The sequence below is a fragment of the Acomys minous genome, assembly GCF_964271855.1.
Source record: "Acomys minous genome assembly, chromosome: 11".
Classification (NCBI taxonomy): domain Eukaryota; kingdom Metazoa; phylum Chordata; class Mammalia; order Rodentia; family Muridae; genus Acomys; species Acomys minous.
In genome coordinates, this window is record NC_140492.1 from 36,032,085 (window position 1) to 36,047,013 (window position 14,929).

The 14,929-nt window shown below is 43.5% G+C and overlaps 1 protein-coding gene across 2 annotated transcripts; it reads left to right on the forward strand.

The window, feature by feature from the left end:
• Positions 1–9,195: 9,195 nt before the first annotated feature.
• Positions 9,196–12,873, forward strand: LOC311608784 (ferritin heavy chain B-like). Of its 2 annotated transcripts, none has more exons than XM_084801424.1 (4): positions 9,196–9,361; positions 9,649–9,918; positions 11,068–11,193; positions 12,593–12,873. In XM_084801424.1, exons 2-4 carry the CDS (start codon positions 9,688–9,690, stop codon positions 12,800–12,802), a joined length of 567 nt encoding a protein of 188 aa, XP_084657550.1. In that variant the 5' UTR covers positions 9,196–9,361; positions 9,649–9,687; the 3' UTR covers positions 12,803–12,873. The 2 variants fall into 2 exon arrangements, with proteins under 2 accessions (XP_084657550.1, XP_084657549.1); XM_084801423.1 differs by having other exon boundaries at positions 9,775–9,918.
• The last annotated feature ends 2,056 nt before the right edge of the window (positions 12,874–14,929 follow it).

The window sequence follows — 14,929 nt, forward strand, 5'->3', positions numbered from 1 at the left end:
TTTCAAGTATATGCTCAGGAGTGGTATGGCTGGGTGTTAAGGTATCACTATTCCCAATTTTTCTGAGGAAGTGCCAGGTAATCTAAATGTTTAATGAAATTTAATTTCCAGGAGTAAATAACAGCTCATGGCAGATCTCTGGCACTGCTTCTATAGTAGTGACAAAGTTGAATTGAAAGTAAAGGGTCAGTCATCACAAGGAAAGTAATTTGTCCTACTCTACATGTAGAACATGCACCACAAAGTGTGCCTCATGCATGGGAGGACTAGAAAGGAGGAAAGAGAGGAGGAGATAGTGTAAATATTGTCTCAAAAAAACTTTTTTTTAATCTAATACATCAACTAAGAATGGTGTAATAGTCAAGTATACACACTAGAGGGCACTCACGTACTAGTAGCTCTCAAATATTAGCACTGTAAACATTTCCCCTGGCCATGGATGTGCCCGGTGAATCTGCAGTTTCGTGAAAGGTACATAAAAGCGTGTTTTAGAGGGTGGCTCACAGAGCCTAAGTGGCAGGCTCTGAAACTGAGAAATAAATGTTCACAAGATTTATTTGAGTTTCCTGATCCTAGGCTTCCTGGTCCATCAGAAAGGTTAGGAACAGAAGCTACCTCTTAGAGAAGTTCCTTAAATTTTTCTCTGTGAACCACAGGACACAATTATTTGATGATGGTGATGATGATGACGACGATGATGACAATGATGATGATATTTCTCTTGTAATGTTGTCAATTAAAACTTAAGTTCTGATCCTCAGCCACAAGGATCATGAATGCTGGTAAACAAAGTTGCGTGACAGTGAGTGGGGTGAGGAGAGGCTGTTCTCTGCATGCTCTTTCAGACTTTATACTTTACCAGAAGTGGGTGGGATCCATTACAAAAGGCATTAAAGCAGAGGTCAGATAGCAAGACCTGACTCATACGTGGCATGGTCACTGTAGATGGAGAGGAGGGCGTGGAAATGAAGGTGGGTCTGAAGCCAAGTAAACGGAGAGCACAGACCAGGATAAGACTGCCCCTCTTCTAGTCTACAGAAGAATGTTCAGAAAATACAATTATTCATTCATATCTATGACTCTAATAGTAACAACTTGAACCCTATCGATGTCAAGATTGCACCTTTTCTAATCTAAAGAATACTCTTCTGCAAACACTATTCATATCTATGACTCTAATGATAATAATTTGAGCCTGATGAATATCTCCTTCTTGTGGGATAACAATAGTGTCTTGGGAGTAAAACTTCACATAAACTTCATAATTTATACACAGTTCATATTATAAAGCAGTCGTGAAGGCTCCTTTCTATGTTTTAGGCAGTCGGTGCTACAAAGAGGAGGCTATGAACTCTGCAACCACAAGGGAAAGCAGGCTGCTTTTTCACAGAACACAAGGCCGAGAAAGACAAGCATTCCTCAGATAGTCTGGCAGCGCTGTAGCGAACGCAGTGGGGTTTCCAGGAACCACGGGAATTTAACTATCTGACTCAAGAGATACTGAAATACATTTCAGTTTCCTTTATCATCCTGAGCACAGAATGGGTGAGGCTACCACAGGCCTGCCTGGGCCCAGGGCAGAGAAGGCAAGTCATTGTGGTTTGAGTCTAAAAATGTCCTTCAAACACTTGGGTCTTGAATGCTCGCTCCCTGGCCGACGGTGATAGGTTCAGAGCCTGTGAAACTTTTGAGAGGTGGAGCCGAGCTGGACGAAACACATTGCTAGGGATAGCCCTTGAGAGCAACAGTCAGCTCCTGATTCCCCCATCCTGTCTGGTCCCTGGACTGCTGCCCTGTGAACCCTCTCCCACATGGCCTGGCCTCCATAAACTGAGCTGCCCCGTGACTTTCCTGCCATGACCCTGAAGGACTGAAACTCTCAGAAATCAAGAATCCAAATGAATCTGTCCTCCTTTAATATGTCAGGTTCTGTGATCCAGGCCATGGGAAAGTAACCAAGACAGATGATTAATGCCAAGGAAGTAGGGTCCCTGCTATGAAGAATCCTGACCACGTGGCTAAGCCTTTGAAACTGGTGTGTGGGACGAATTTGGAAAAAAACTGATGCATGGGCTGGAAAAGCCATAGAATGATTTCAGTAGAATTTGATAGCCATTCTACTGGGAGCTCAGGAAACCAAAATGATAAAAATGGAGCTAGTCAAGGCTACATTCATAAATTCTCAGATGACATAAGGTCTCTATTGGGATAAACTAGGAGTTAGCTGGTCATGTGACAGTCTGGCAAAGGACTGCTCAATATTCTGCTGATGTCCTTGACAATTCGAGAGAGACTGAACTGAGAAGTAATGGGCGTATTAGTTTGTAAGAGGAAATTTCAAGACAGCATAGCTCTTAGCTATGTGGAGTGGTTGTTGATAATTGTACAAGTTCCAAAGAGAGCGAGCTGCAGAGAGGGGCCAGATATGGACTACAAACTGCAAAGTCGTAGTGATGGGGCTGCCAAATCAACACCATGACACCACAGGCCCCAGGGCTGGACGTGGAGTTATAGAAAATAATGTTTACCCTGATGGGTTTTGGTTTGTGTTGTCTCAATCACTTCCTTCTATGTCCTTGCCTCTCCTTTTTTGAATGGGAGCATTTCCTCGGCGCCATTGCACTTTAGAAGCATTTCTTTCTCTGCTTTTATTTTATACAGAACTAGACTTAGACTTTTGAGCAACGTAGGAACAATGAAGCCCATGGTGACTCTTGAAGCTGAGATGAATGAACTTTGTGTTATATGAGGACCAAAGATGAACTAGATAGAAGTCTTCAGAGGCCAGAGATAGTACAGTACACTTTACATCTGAAGGATCCTACACAGGCTTCTGTCTCCAATGCCACCCGGCTGGTATCACCATTTTCCTTCAGATACTGTGAAACTTAAACCTGTAAGTAGTAGGTCATTAGGGTGGAGGGGTCAGTCTTCAAAGATGGTACCTGGTCCCAGCTTCCTGTCTTTCTGTGCTTTTGGACCCACTGTGATATGAACAGCTACTATCCCACACTCCCGTTCCCACAGGCCGAATCGCTCTGCCATGCCTTCCAAGCCATCAAGGATGAAAATTGTGAGGCAGCATGAATGTTTCTCCTTCTAAGGTGCTTAAACCAGGCCTTGTGTTAACAGGAACAGAAGTAACCCATGTCTAGGGTTGTCTTGGTTTTTCCTAGAACAACATTTGGTACCAGAGAAAAACGGGTACACACATCTTCTTTCTAGTTACCTGAGTAATGATTAGAAAGGCTCCATAAGGAAAGATTTTCCCCCATGGGACACTTTTGCTGAGAGTCAACCCCAATTTTACACTTATCTGAGCCTCTTCTATTATCCATGTACCTAAGCTGAAAATGTACAAAACGCAAACTGTTCTTCCCTCTGTTAAGGTTTTCAAAATTATAGGTCCATAGGATTTTATCTTATACTGTTCTGTTGTTGTTTGGGGTTTTTTGTAAGGTAAGAGGAATCTAATGTTATGGCTTTAAATTTTTACTATCAAATTATTTAAAATTTAATGCTATAAAGAAGCTTGTTTAAAATGTGAACACAGGCCTGAGCAGGCTTTGATGTTGGAAGAGCCTCTGCTGTTTGTCACACTTGAACACTAGGGATAAGAATCACTTCTTTGAATCTTAGGAATCACGAGAATCCTGAAAATCTTGCTAAAACTATTTCCTCCTCTCTATAGAGGGTAGAAAGAACCCCAGATAGCTACCAGTTATGTAGCTAACAGAAGAAGAGCTCCGTGAGTGGTTATAAAAATAGATTTGAAAATTATCATTTCAAAGTATGGAAAAGAATGAGACGAAAGTAGATTTTTAGGGCATTTTGGGGGTTGGGACCAACAAATTGACGGTAAAGCAAAGTAGGGGACCTGCCAGGGCAGATTACAGGGTTACCCAGCAGTCACCTGATCCTCTATGGATAAATGGGGCGGGGGGGGGGCGGGGGAGCTGAAATCCAGTAATGGATTTTAAGATACCTGAGGGAAGTCGATATCCTGTCGTGGAGCAGAGACAGGAAGGCCACTCCAGTGAGCCAGATCCCGGCACAGAATTCAGCTTCCTGAGTGCTGGTCCGGAAATCAGCAAGCACACTTCCTGTGGAGAAGTGCTGTGCCCTGACTTTATAGTGGAAGCTTGTGGTGTCACAGCTGGGAGCCACTCAGAATACCTTGTCTGAGCTTGGCCCCCTGAAAGCCAAAGGATCTTTACATTCCCTTATCTCTGAGAACCCACATTTCTACACTGAGTCACCATGTATATGACTCAAAAACCAGTTTGGCCCTGAAGAAGAGTTTGTGGGTGGCGGTGGGGCGGGTGGGGGGGTGGGGGGGGGGGAGGGCATCGATGAGAGTTCTTTGTAATGATGGATTGGTGTAACAAATTTCTCTTCCTTTTAAGACACCTGGCTTTGGAAAGCCAGCTGCAAGATGCCAGGGGGAACAGCAGTGCCACAGAACATGAGTGGGTGGGGGTCTTGGGACACCATAGAAGGGGTAGGTTGCATGGAGCCTGCTTCGCCCATCCCCCAGCATGGATAGCTGCGCCCTGTATTACTCCTCTGTTGCTACGATAAACCCCCTGTGACCAAGGGCAACTTGTAGAAGGAAGAGTTCGTTTGGGCTTACTGTTTCATCATAGTGGCGAGGCATGGCAACAAGCAGAAGGCTTGGCGGCGGGAACAGGAAGTTAAGAGAACACGTCTCAACCACCAGCACAAAGCAAAAACGAGAGCTAAAAGTAGTTCGAGGCTGCACTCTCTCAAAGCCCACCACCCGTTGACTCCCTTCTTCTGGCACGGCCACACTATCTAAACCTTCCAAACAATGCCACTGACTGAGGACGGAAACACCGCACACACAGGCCCCAAGGTTTGCCTCCTAAGTTGAGCTAGTGGTTCTCAATCTTCATAATGCTGTGACCCTCTTCATGTTGTAGTGACCTCCAACCAGAAAATCGTTTTGTTGCCACCTCATAACTGAAATTTTGCTACTGTTATGAATCATAATATAAATATGTGATATACAACTCCTTGTGGGGGTCGAGGACCCGTAATTGAGAACCAAGTGATCTAAATAATTTGTGGTGGACAAGTAAGATTAACCATCCCAGTTCAGTTCCCTGTTATTTTAACACCCAAACACAATACTTTTAAAGCAAATGCTTCCCCCCTCCAACCCCCCGCAGCACTCATCAGCTCAAGATCACCTTATAATGGGAATTGCATTCATTCCATTTTCAAAAGTCCCAAGTCATTAACACTCAGAGTACTCTAAAAGTCCAAAGTCTCTTCTGAGCCTCTTAGACAATGTTTAAAAGGTTACATTCAAGCCAGGTGTGGTGGTTGCATGCTTTTAATCCCAGAACTCGGGAGGCAGAGGCAGGTGGATGCCTGTGAGTTCAAGACCAGCCTGGTCTACAAAGCAAGTCCAGGCCAGCCAAGGCTACACAGAGAAACCCTGTCTAGAAAACAAACAAACAAACAAAAAAGGTTACATTCTTACAATATAACAATGTTACAATGTAACATTCTTACAGTGGCTGAACGACTAGTCTCATCTCAAAAAGAGGAATGGAGGCTAGACCAAAACAGGGCCAAAACCCTATAGGAAAAACGTCAAGTCGCCTAGTGCTGTGTCTGCCATCTCTGGACGCCAAAGGACTTGGGAGCTCCGCCCTTCCAGCTGTATTGAAGCACACATGGCCGCACTCTTGGGCTGGCTGCATTTTGCACCTGGATTTGTCTTGACAGAAGTCAAACAGTTTTCCATCTCTAACATCCTGTGGTACCCACTGCATCTTATCTTATGTTTCACTCTTATAGTTTCCATGAAGTGGTCCCTTGGGACCTCTTTGCAGAGCCTCCAGCCCTGCCTGCCACTCATTGCCTAGCTGCAGGAGCCTTCCAGAACCTTGACACAGAACCTATCAGAACTCCCTCATTCTTACATCTTTTATGCCTACAAAGCCACTACCACTGCACTGCCAAGTTCTATTACCAGCTTAAGGTGTAGCCAGGCGCTTTTGGAACAGGGTGTCAGTCAGTGTCTGTTACATGCCTGAGGAAACATTTCCTCACGCGGTTCAGTTCAGTCTGTCTCATTTCAAATGAATTTTGATGGGTAGAGTCTTACCTTCAGGGCATCTTAGTATTGACCCAGGTCACAGGAATGGGTTTTTCTTCAATGATACTAATAGCATTCACAATGAAAGATTGGGCAGGGGAGGGACGCATACCTTTAATGCCAGCATCAAATTTAAACATCAATTGGGGAATGATAATGGGAAAACTCCTGAAGGTTTCAGTTACGTTCCTTTATCACAGCAAAAACGGATTATAAAAGCTATAAAAATATGGAAAAGAAAGAAAGAAGTCATAAAAGCTCTTTCAAAGTGGTTAAATAGCAATATTACACAGTTTTCCATAGTAATGCCTAACCACAGGGTAGAGATAGTATTCATACATGTGTTATGTATATACACGTAGTATATATGATTATAGATACGTATATTCAGTTTTATGTTTTGTCACAAAAGGAATGGTAGAGTCATGTACTGTCTGTACGGGAGTATCTTAAGGATCATGCAGAGATATCCAACTGCTTAAAAATCTTTCTATAACTAACATCTATAGCTTGCGGATTCACTCTAGCATAAATTGTACCATGTTGGGAGTAATAAACCAAACTTTTTAAGTCACTAGCTGGGATTATTCCCACAGCATTCTGATCCTCTGAAAAGTTTCCTGAACTGGGATAGGACGCATTGGGCTCGCATTTTACTGAGCTGTGAGCAGATCCAGTGGACAATCTTTCCAGCTTCCATGTTCTTTCCTCTTGACCGCCTCTGATCTTCAACATCCAATTTTCTTAGAACTTCTGCTTCCCAAGGACTGCTATGGAGATCTCGGCAGTATAGTCGTATAGACAGTGTAGTCAGGGCAGACAGTAGCCACTGGAAAATGCCCCCTTTTCTCTCCTTACTCAAAGATCACCAGCAGTGTTATTTTTACCTTACAGAACTTTATTAGCAGCTTTTTTTTGGAACGCTCTTAAAGGCTGGAGAGATGGCTAAGCAGTTAAGAGCACTGGCTGCTGCTCTAGAGCTCCTGTTCCCAGCAACCACATGGTGGCTCACAGCCATCTATAGTGAGATATGGTGCCCTCTTCTGGCCTGCAGGCGTATATGCAGGTGGAATACTGTATACATACTAAATAAATAAATCTTTTAAAAATTATTTTGGTTTTGTACATATACATTTATATTATTATACATATATACAATAGATTACCTATGGCAAGAAGAACCGTGACACAATCAGGGATTATATAAATGTTACATTCTTAGTGGTTTGGCTATTTATATTTGACAGCCTTGAAGGAGACATCTTTCCTATCTTGGTGCATCTACATTTCTGAATGTAAATAAATCTCCATCACATATTGTCATCATCAATTTAGAACACCTATCTAGACCTAAAACCATTTTAACCCCTAAACAATTAAGCTTCATTGTAAAACTAAGCTACCTGGTGTTCAATCAACTCCCTCGGAGACTTGAGAAGGAATAAACTTGATTATCTGAGTATGCCAGGAGTGCAGGTTAGTAGCTTTCCAAATGAAAAGTTCCAAATGAAAAAGAGACAGTTTTCTATCTGAATAGTCACACAATACTCTCTATAACATTGGAGCATCTTCTTCAGCCTTCTGGCTCAATATATCTGACAGACATAATTGTGAGGCAGGAACTATTGAGGACTTGCTTACTCTGTCTTGACAGAGTTTGGCCGTCGACTCTGCTTGCATCCAAGCTTGCAAATAAATAATTATTTAAAAGACAAAAAACAAAAACAAAACAAAACTTTCTTCTCAAGGTGTGTCCCTGCATAGGCAGTGGGTGAGAGATGTGGCAGGTTCCACCAATCACAGTTTATGTTTGAACCAAAGCCTCAGGTGATTCCTATGCAAACTATGGTTTGAGAGGCACTGTCTTAACCCACCCCTCTCCTTCTAAAATGGAGACATATGTTCAACTGGAGCAAGGGCAGTGTTGGATCACAAAGCAAGAGAGTCAAATGAAGTAACATTTTATAACCATCCCTTCCTTAAGATGACCTTGTTTGTGAATCTGTGCCCAACCTTAAAAGCTTAGCTGCTTTACTTAGCACGACCCATCCTCCCTTCAGCTGCAGCCTGGACCCTCACCACCTCACAGAGATGGACCTTTGGACCCAAGCTACTTCCATTTGTATTCATCCAGACATGATTTGGGCCTAGGTAGAGATCCACCGGACATGAGAGATGTTTTACCCTTTACTTCCATGGAAACTGTACTGTAATTAATCAGCACAGATTCAACCCGCTACCTAAGTCTCCCCATTGTGGAGCATAGGAAGAGTGGAATAAGTACAAGAGCCCCTGACCTCAGGAGGTTAATAGAGAATTATCTCTTGATAATAGATGCCAGGGAACATAGAGACTCCAGACAGCTGGAGTCAGGAGGAAGCAAAGAATCCAACAGAGGAACTGGGGAACAATGATTGCCTCCTCTGGTAGCTACACCTGTTCCCCAGAAGAAGGCCTCACTTCCATTTCCACTTCCGTCTTCCTGCCACTATTAAGACAAATTGAAAATGCATATTTACCAGAGACTCTGCCCTACTCTCCCCCGCTGACATGATTTTGATTTTTCAGAACGCTGCCTTATTAGCTGTCTCCTGCTGCTGAGGCCTTATGCACAAGGACCGGGGTCATAGGGTCACCTCATTGTGGAACGAACATGCAGCCATCAGGATTTTGTTGTTGTTGTTGTTGTTGTTGTTGTTGTTGTTGCTGCTGCTGCTGCTGGTTTTTGTTTTGTTTTGAGACAGGGTTTCTCTGTGTAGCCTTGGCTGCCGTGGCTTCTGTGCACCACCATGTCTGGCCAGCCATCAGTTTTTAAAGGAGAAGACTAAGAAAAGGTGATGAATCCCTTCGGGCAGTACGTCACTATCCCAGCGTCTCTCCGCCTTCTCTAATCAGAGAACACTGAGCAAGGGAGTAATAAGAAAGAAGAGCTCTTCCCAAGACAACTCTTTTGGCATCCTTGAGTCAGAGCCGTTCCTTCACTCAGAAAGCAGTCTTTATTGGTAGCTCAGTTACTCCCAGTCACAGCTGGTAGAAATTCACCTTTGTTGTTAGCTCTGGGCTACCCTATCATACTTAAAACGTGCTCTACAACAGTGGGAAGCTCATTTTATGGTTGAATCCTCTAACCCTGAAATGGCTTCCCGCCGCCCTTTTTCTGAAGAACGAGTAGACGCTTTGAGCCAAATTCTGTCTTACCAGATGCACATCTCCCATGTGTATTTAGGAATGGTTAGTATGGGCTCTTAAGCAGCCAAACGGGAGGATTTTGCTCTACTGTGGGTGACAATGGGTTTGTTATCCTGTAGAAAGGGTTGTGGCTATATCATAAGATGGGGACTTGGTGGTTAGGTTATTGATGTGCTGCAATCTGTTGACTTAAAACTGTAATCACGGGCTACAAGAAGGAAAAGTACAACCTTTTCAGTGGGTTTCCTAGTATCAAACAGGCATCAGGCAGCAGTGGGAGACAGAACAAATGGGTTTATGCCAATATGTATTTTTTGTTTTTAATGTAGATGTCCTGGGACTAATGAAACTCTCACTGCACCTCTGTCATGAGTCTAACAATTAATGAGGGAAAGTGTGAACAAGACCAAGCTTCCCTCACTCCCAGTGTTCTCCTCTTCTCATCTCTATCCCAGGCCTACAGTTTCACGGAAAAAAGGAACAAGCCACCTTTTGCCAAGTTCTTTGAAAACCAGGCTAATATGAGGAGGGAACATGCAGATGAATTCCTAAGATATCTGTGGAAGTGTGAGAAAAAGATCCGCCCTCAAAGCCATGAGGTAACTAGGATTTCACTGTGATCATCTCGGCAGGGTCTAGGAAACAACTGCTTACCATCTTACTGACGAGTTTATTCGTGTTCCAAGAATGGCCTTCTTCATAGCTGAGCTCACGGAGGAGTGTGTGTCAACACCTCTGTGGTAAAACGTAGTCGCCGAATGCTTGTTTAGCTTTTCTCAGTGGACTCTGCAAAGGGTGGTCTCTGTGTCCGAAGCACGAGCTCCACCTGAGGACCCTGAGAAATGCCAATTCCTGGACCCCAGTCCACAATGAGGAGATCTGTGAGTGGGACCTCACTCACACAAGTTCCTCTTTGGGTCCTAACTTGACCCAAAGGTTGTATAGACTGAAAGGGGCTATCCTTACTTCTTTCCAGACCCGCCACCATTCTCTTCCACGTCACTAACTTATCCGCAGTGTCACATACTTATTATCTGTCTTATCAGTAAGAACTGTACCTCATTTCTCAGGGAAGACAAAAAAAAAAATGTTCTGAAACTCAGGAACGCTGCATCCCTGATTATCTAAAAGGTTGCTGTTGCTTTGTAACTGAGCATTTTTTTTATATTTTATTAATTTATTCATATTACATCTCAATGGTTATCCCATCCCTTGTATCCTCCCATTCCTCCCTCCCTCCCGCTTTCCCTCTACTCCCTTCCCCTATGACTGTGACTGAGGGAGACCTCCTCCCCCTGTATATGCTCATTGGGTATCAAGTCTCTTCATGGTAACCTGCTATCCTTCCTCTGTAACTGAAGCTTTATAAAGAGAAATATCTGCTAATAAGAAAACAGCACTGTCACCACACAATTCCAAAGCTAACAGAGTAATTGACTTTCTATACCTGGGCCATTTCCCCTCCATGTCCTTGATCTGTAGCACATTACCGTGACCCCAGCAGGTAAAAATAATAATAATAATAATAAAATAAAATAAAATAAAATCTATGATCCCGAAGCTCACTTTCCATATCCTACCAATTACGTCAGAGTTTGGAAGCGAGCCACCCAGACTCAGCTGACTTCCAAGGCGCTCCAGAGCGTGCAAACTCCTGGACTGTGCAAGTCTCGTCGCCCTTATGATGTGTAAAGTAGACCGGGAGGCTGTCCAGAGGGAGGAAATGAACAACTGTTTCTCTCCAACAGAAGCCTGACATGAAGGAGATAACCACTCCTATAACAGCCATAAAACTGGCGCAGGAGATGGAAAACACATTAACCAAGATGCTGCTACACATAAACAATAAAGCTGAGGAATGCCAAGAAGAGGAGGTAAGTAGTCAAGTCTCACAGTGTCACTCCTTACTTCCAGCTAGCAATTTGCCTGTGCTATGTTCTCACTTCTCGTATTCCAACTAGCAATGAGGAGAAGTATACTCCACATCATGTTTGTGTGTGTTCAGCCCCAAGGGAGGGCAGATACTTACTGCTAAGAGTAGCGGCGCATGAGAGGTTAGAGATTTTTTTTTTCTCCCCAAGACAGGGTTTCTCTGTGTAACAGTCCTGGCTAACCTGGACTCTCTTTTGTAGACCAGGCTAGCCTCGAACTCACAGAGATCCGCCTATCTCTGCCTCGTGGGTGCTGGAATTAATGGCATGCGTCACCACACCCAGTTTAGCGATCTTAATAAGGAAGAATGCAACATATTACAGGACAGGCTTCCCAGAAGTAATGGACTCTGGACAGTTATACAAAGTCACGGTCTGGTGCCAGCGTGTGACCTTCATTTCGAAATGCCTGCACTATCTTGATCTCCTCAAACAGAGTGCTCACTGCCAACAACTGCTGGCATCCACCCCCGGCTAGCTTTGTTTGCTATGCTTTGCACAGGGTTTCCGAGTTGCCTTTGAAATAAGTTCCAGAGAATGCTAGTGCCAGCCGGGAGGACCCGTTTGAGACGTTATTATACTACAATCCTGATTAAATCTTCCTGGCTGTTAATAAACACTCCTTATATAGTAGAACTCACACACCAGGCCCAGGGCGTCTCCGGAAGTCAAAATGAAGGAGACGCCACCCCACAAAAGTTCTCCAGCCCAGTTAGACAACGCACTCAACTAGGGGCTCTGAGGAGATGCAAATAGCTGGGCTTTAGGCCTGGACGTCTGTGTTTCTTTGAAAATGGGCTTTGGGTATCTAGTCAAAATCTTCATGTGAAATAAGTAAAGGGGACTGAGAAGCATGATACAGGGTTGGAGATTTAGCTGAGTGGTAGAGCGCCTTGCCTAGCAAACGCAAGGTCCTCTGCTCTGGGAAAAGAAGAAAAGACAAAAAAATACCAAAAAACAAACAAACAAACAAACAAACAAAAAACAAAAAACAAAAAAAAACAAGGTAACTGGCAGTAGAACCTTGCTCCTTAAAGTGATCTCGCCCTTGATGGAATACCCTGGCACTCCTGTAAGTGGGTGCCTGTATTCACCTAGGGGCTGTGAATATCTGGGATTGGTTCTCAAGGTTGGCCCTTCAATCTACATATAAATCTCCTGGTCCTTCTCAGTATACTCAGAGAGTGATGTAGTAGGTTTTCGGCAGAACTTGAGATTCTGAGTACCTGAAATGATTTGGACTGAGGTTCACGGGCTACAGTTTGGGGTAAATTGCCTCACATTGCAGACACAGTCCTTAGTGACTGTCCTACCCTGTTTTGTTTTGTTTTTATGTCCGTAGCTGTTAAACATTTTGAAACCGTTCATGCAAAAACAAAAAAGGAATGAAGATTACCTGAAATGTCAACTTAATTATCAGGAAAGAGAAGAAAAGAAGAAGCAAAGCAGCGCACATCCTGAGGACCAACCTTTTACCACATCAGGTGGGAGGGTTTTACGTCGGAGGGTCAAGAAGCCAGTTGGGGATCATAAAGTCAGTGAGGTGATGTAAGAGCCTCCATCGCTTCCAACTGCTAAAGACTGCTTCCTTTTCCCGTTCCCCGTTCCCGTATCCCTGTTTGGATAAAAATAAATCTGTTTTGCATTATAAATGTGACTTAAGAGCATAATGATTTTTTGAAGGATTGCTTCCACATACACGAGACTGGTAAAAAGCATCCTGAGGGCTAATTATCAAATACATTGAATTTGTTGTTGTTTTTTTTTTCTCTCTCTCTCTCTACCTTCACTTATTGTTCCCAAACATTCATTAGGTGACAATCAAGATTAGGCAAATTCAATCGCAAACGAATGTAGAAAAACTAGGTGGTAAAACTTTACTTTTATTTTATTTGTATGGATGTTCTGCCTGCATGTATATCTGTGTACCACGCGTAGTACGTGCAATGCCTATAAGGTCCAGAATAGTGTGTCAGGGCCCCAGGAACTAGACGGGGGAGACAGGTATGGACAATTGTTCCCTCCCATGTGGGTGCTAAAAATCAAGCCCAAGTCTTCTAGAAGAGCACCCAGTGCTCTTAACACCTGAGCCATCTCTCCAGGCCGTAATAAAAATTTAAATCTCCATATTCTTCCCTCATGTGTGTATGCCTTTTAAATTTGAAACGATTGGAATTTTCTTGTTGTTGTTTTGTGTTTCTTTGGTGTTTTGTTTCAAACTAAACACAATTTGAAAACAGGAGTTGCTCATGTAAGAAAGGATGACCCTCACCTGATGGATGCACAGCAGATGGCTAAGGCCATCTGGTCCCTTTTCATAATCAGAGATTGATGCGTGTGGAATTAAATGGAGGCAGTTAGCTCACCATAGTCCAGCACACAGCTTCCTCTGTTCCCTTACTGTGAGCGCACTAGCAGCTACTGGAGCAATTGCTTTCAGAAGCAAGCAATTACAATCTAAACTTAGTCAGACGTCCCATGGCCAATGCAGAGGCTGGTGTAGAAATAGGAGGCTTTATAGCCCACCTTCTGGCTCCAAACCTTGTTAGTTCTGCATTCATGAGTTTAGTTTTTACTTCTTTGTTTAAGGAGTTTAATAAGATATAAAACAAAGTTAATCTTGTGAAGTACTAGTAAGTAAACAATGTCTCTAAAATATGTAGAACAGCCCCCGTCCAGAGGATATATTCTGTTTATGTACTACTAAAACCTTTAAACACAATGAAAGCTGATCGGTAAGAAAAAATAATTCCAGTAAGAAAACAGGATGGCGGCTAGAGAAATGGCTCAGTGGTTAAGAGCACTAGCTGCTCTTCTGAAGGGCCTGGGTCAAATTCCCAGCACCCACATGGTCTACAGCTGGGGTGGACGTGGTTTACTAAAGGGGTGTGGCATCAAGCTACCTTCTAAATATTTATATGTATACCCATAGATCAGTGCTCTCTCTGCCTTGGTCAGAGAAACTGTAGAAGACAATGACTGATGAGGACGTCCATATATGGTCAAGGTGCTCCAGACCCAGTGAAGTGGCTCAGCAGGAGCATGGGACCCAATTTCTGTCACCAAGATCCACATGATGAGGAGATAACTGACTCCCTTAAGTAGTCATCTACTTGCCGCACATATACCGTGACACATCTGTGTCCACACACAAGAACACATATACACATGGGTGAATAAATAAATGTTTAAAAATATTAAACAACTGAAGTCCCAGCACTTGGGAGGCAGAGGCAGGTGGATCGTTCTAAGTTCGAAGCCAGCTTGGTCTACAAAGTGAGTCCAGGACAGCCAAGCCTACACAGAGAAACCCTGTCTCAAAAACAAAACGAAACAACTATATATGTGTAATAATATAAATGTATATGTAAAAAATTAAATAATTTTAAAAAAACAAGCAAAAGTATTTGATCAGCTAGAAGAGTTACCGCCAGTGTTAGGCCAAAAAGGCGGGTAAGGAATGCTGGCAGCTGTAACTCAGCTTCTAGCTCCACTTGCATCTGTCCTAGATGGCTAGAACCAGGGCGTGGAGATCCACCAGGCCCGGGAGACAGACTGACAGGAAAAGAGATAGGAACTAGGGATGCAAGTAGACTGTGGAACCCAAGAGAGACTTAACACATCTGTCGTGTCACATAATAACCTTCGAGGCAACCCTAAGAGCAAAGCTGGGTTGTGA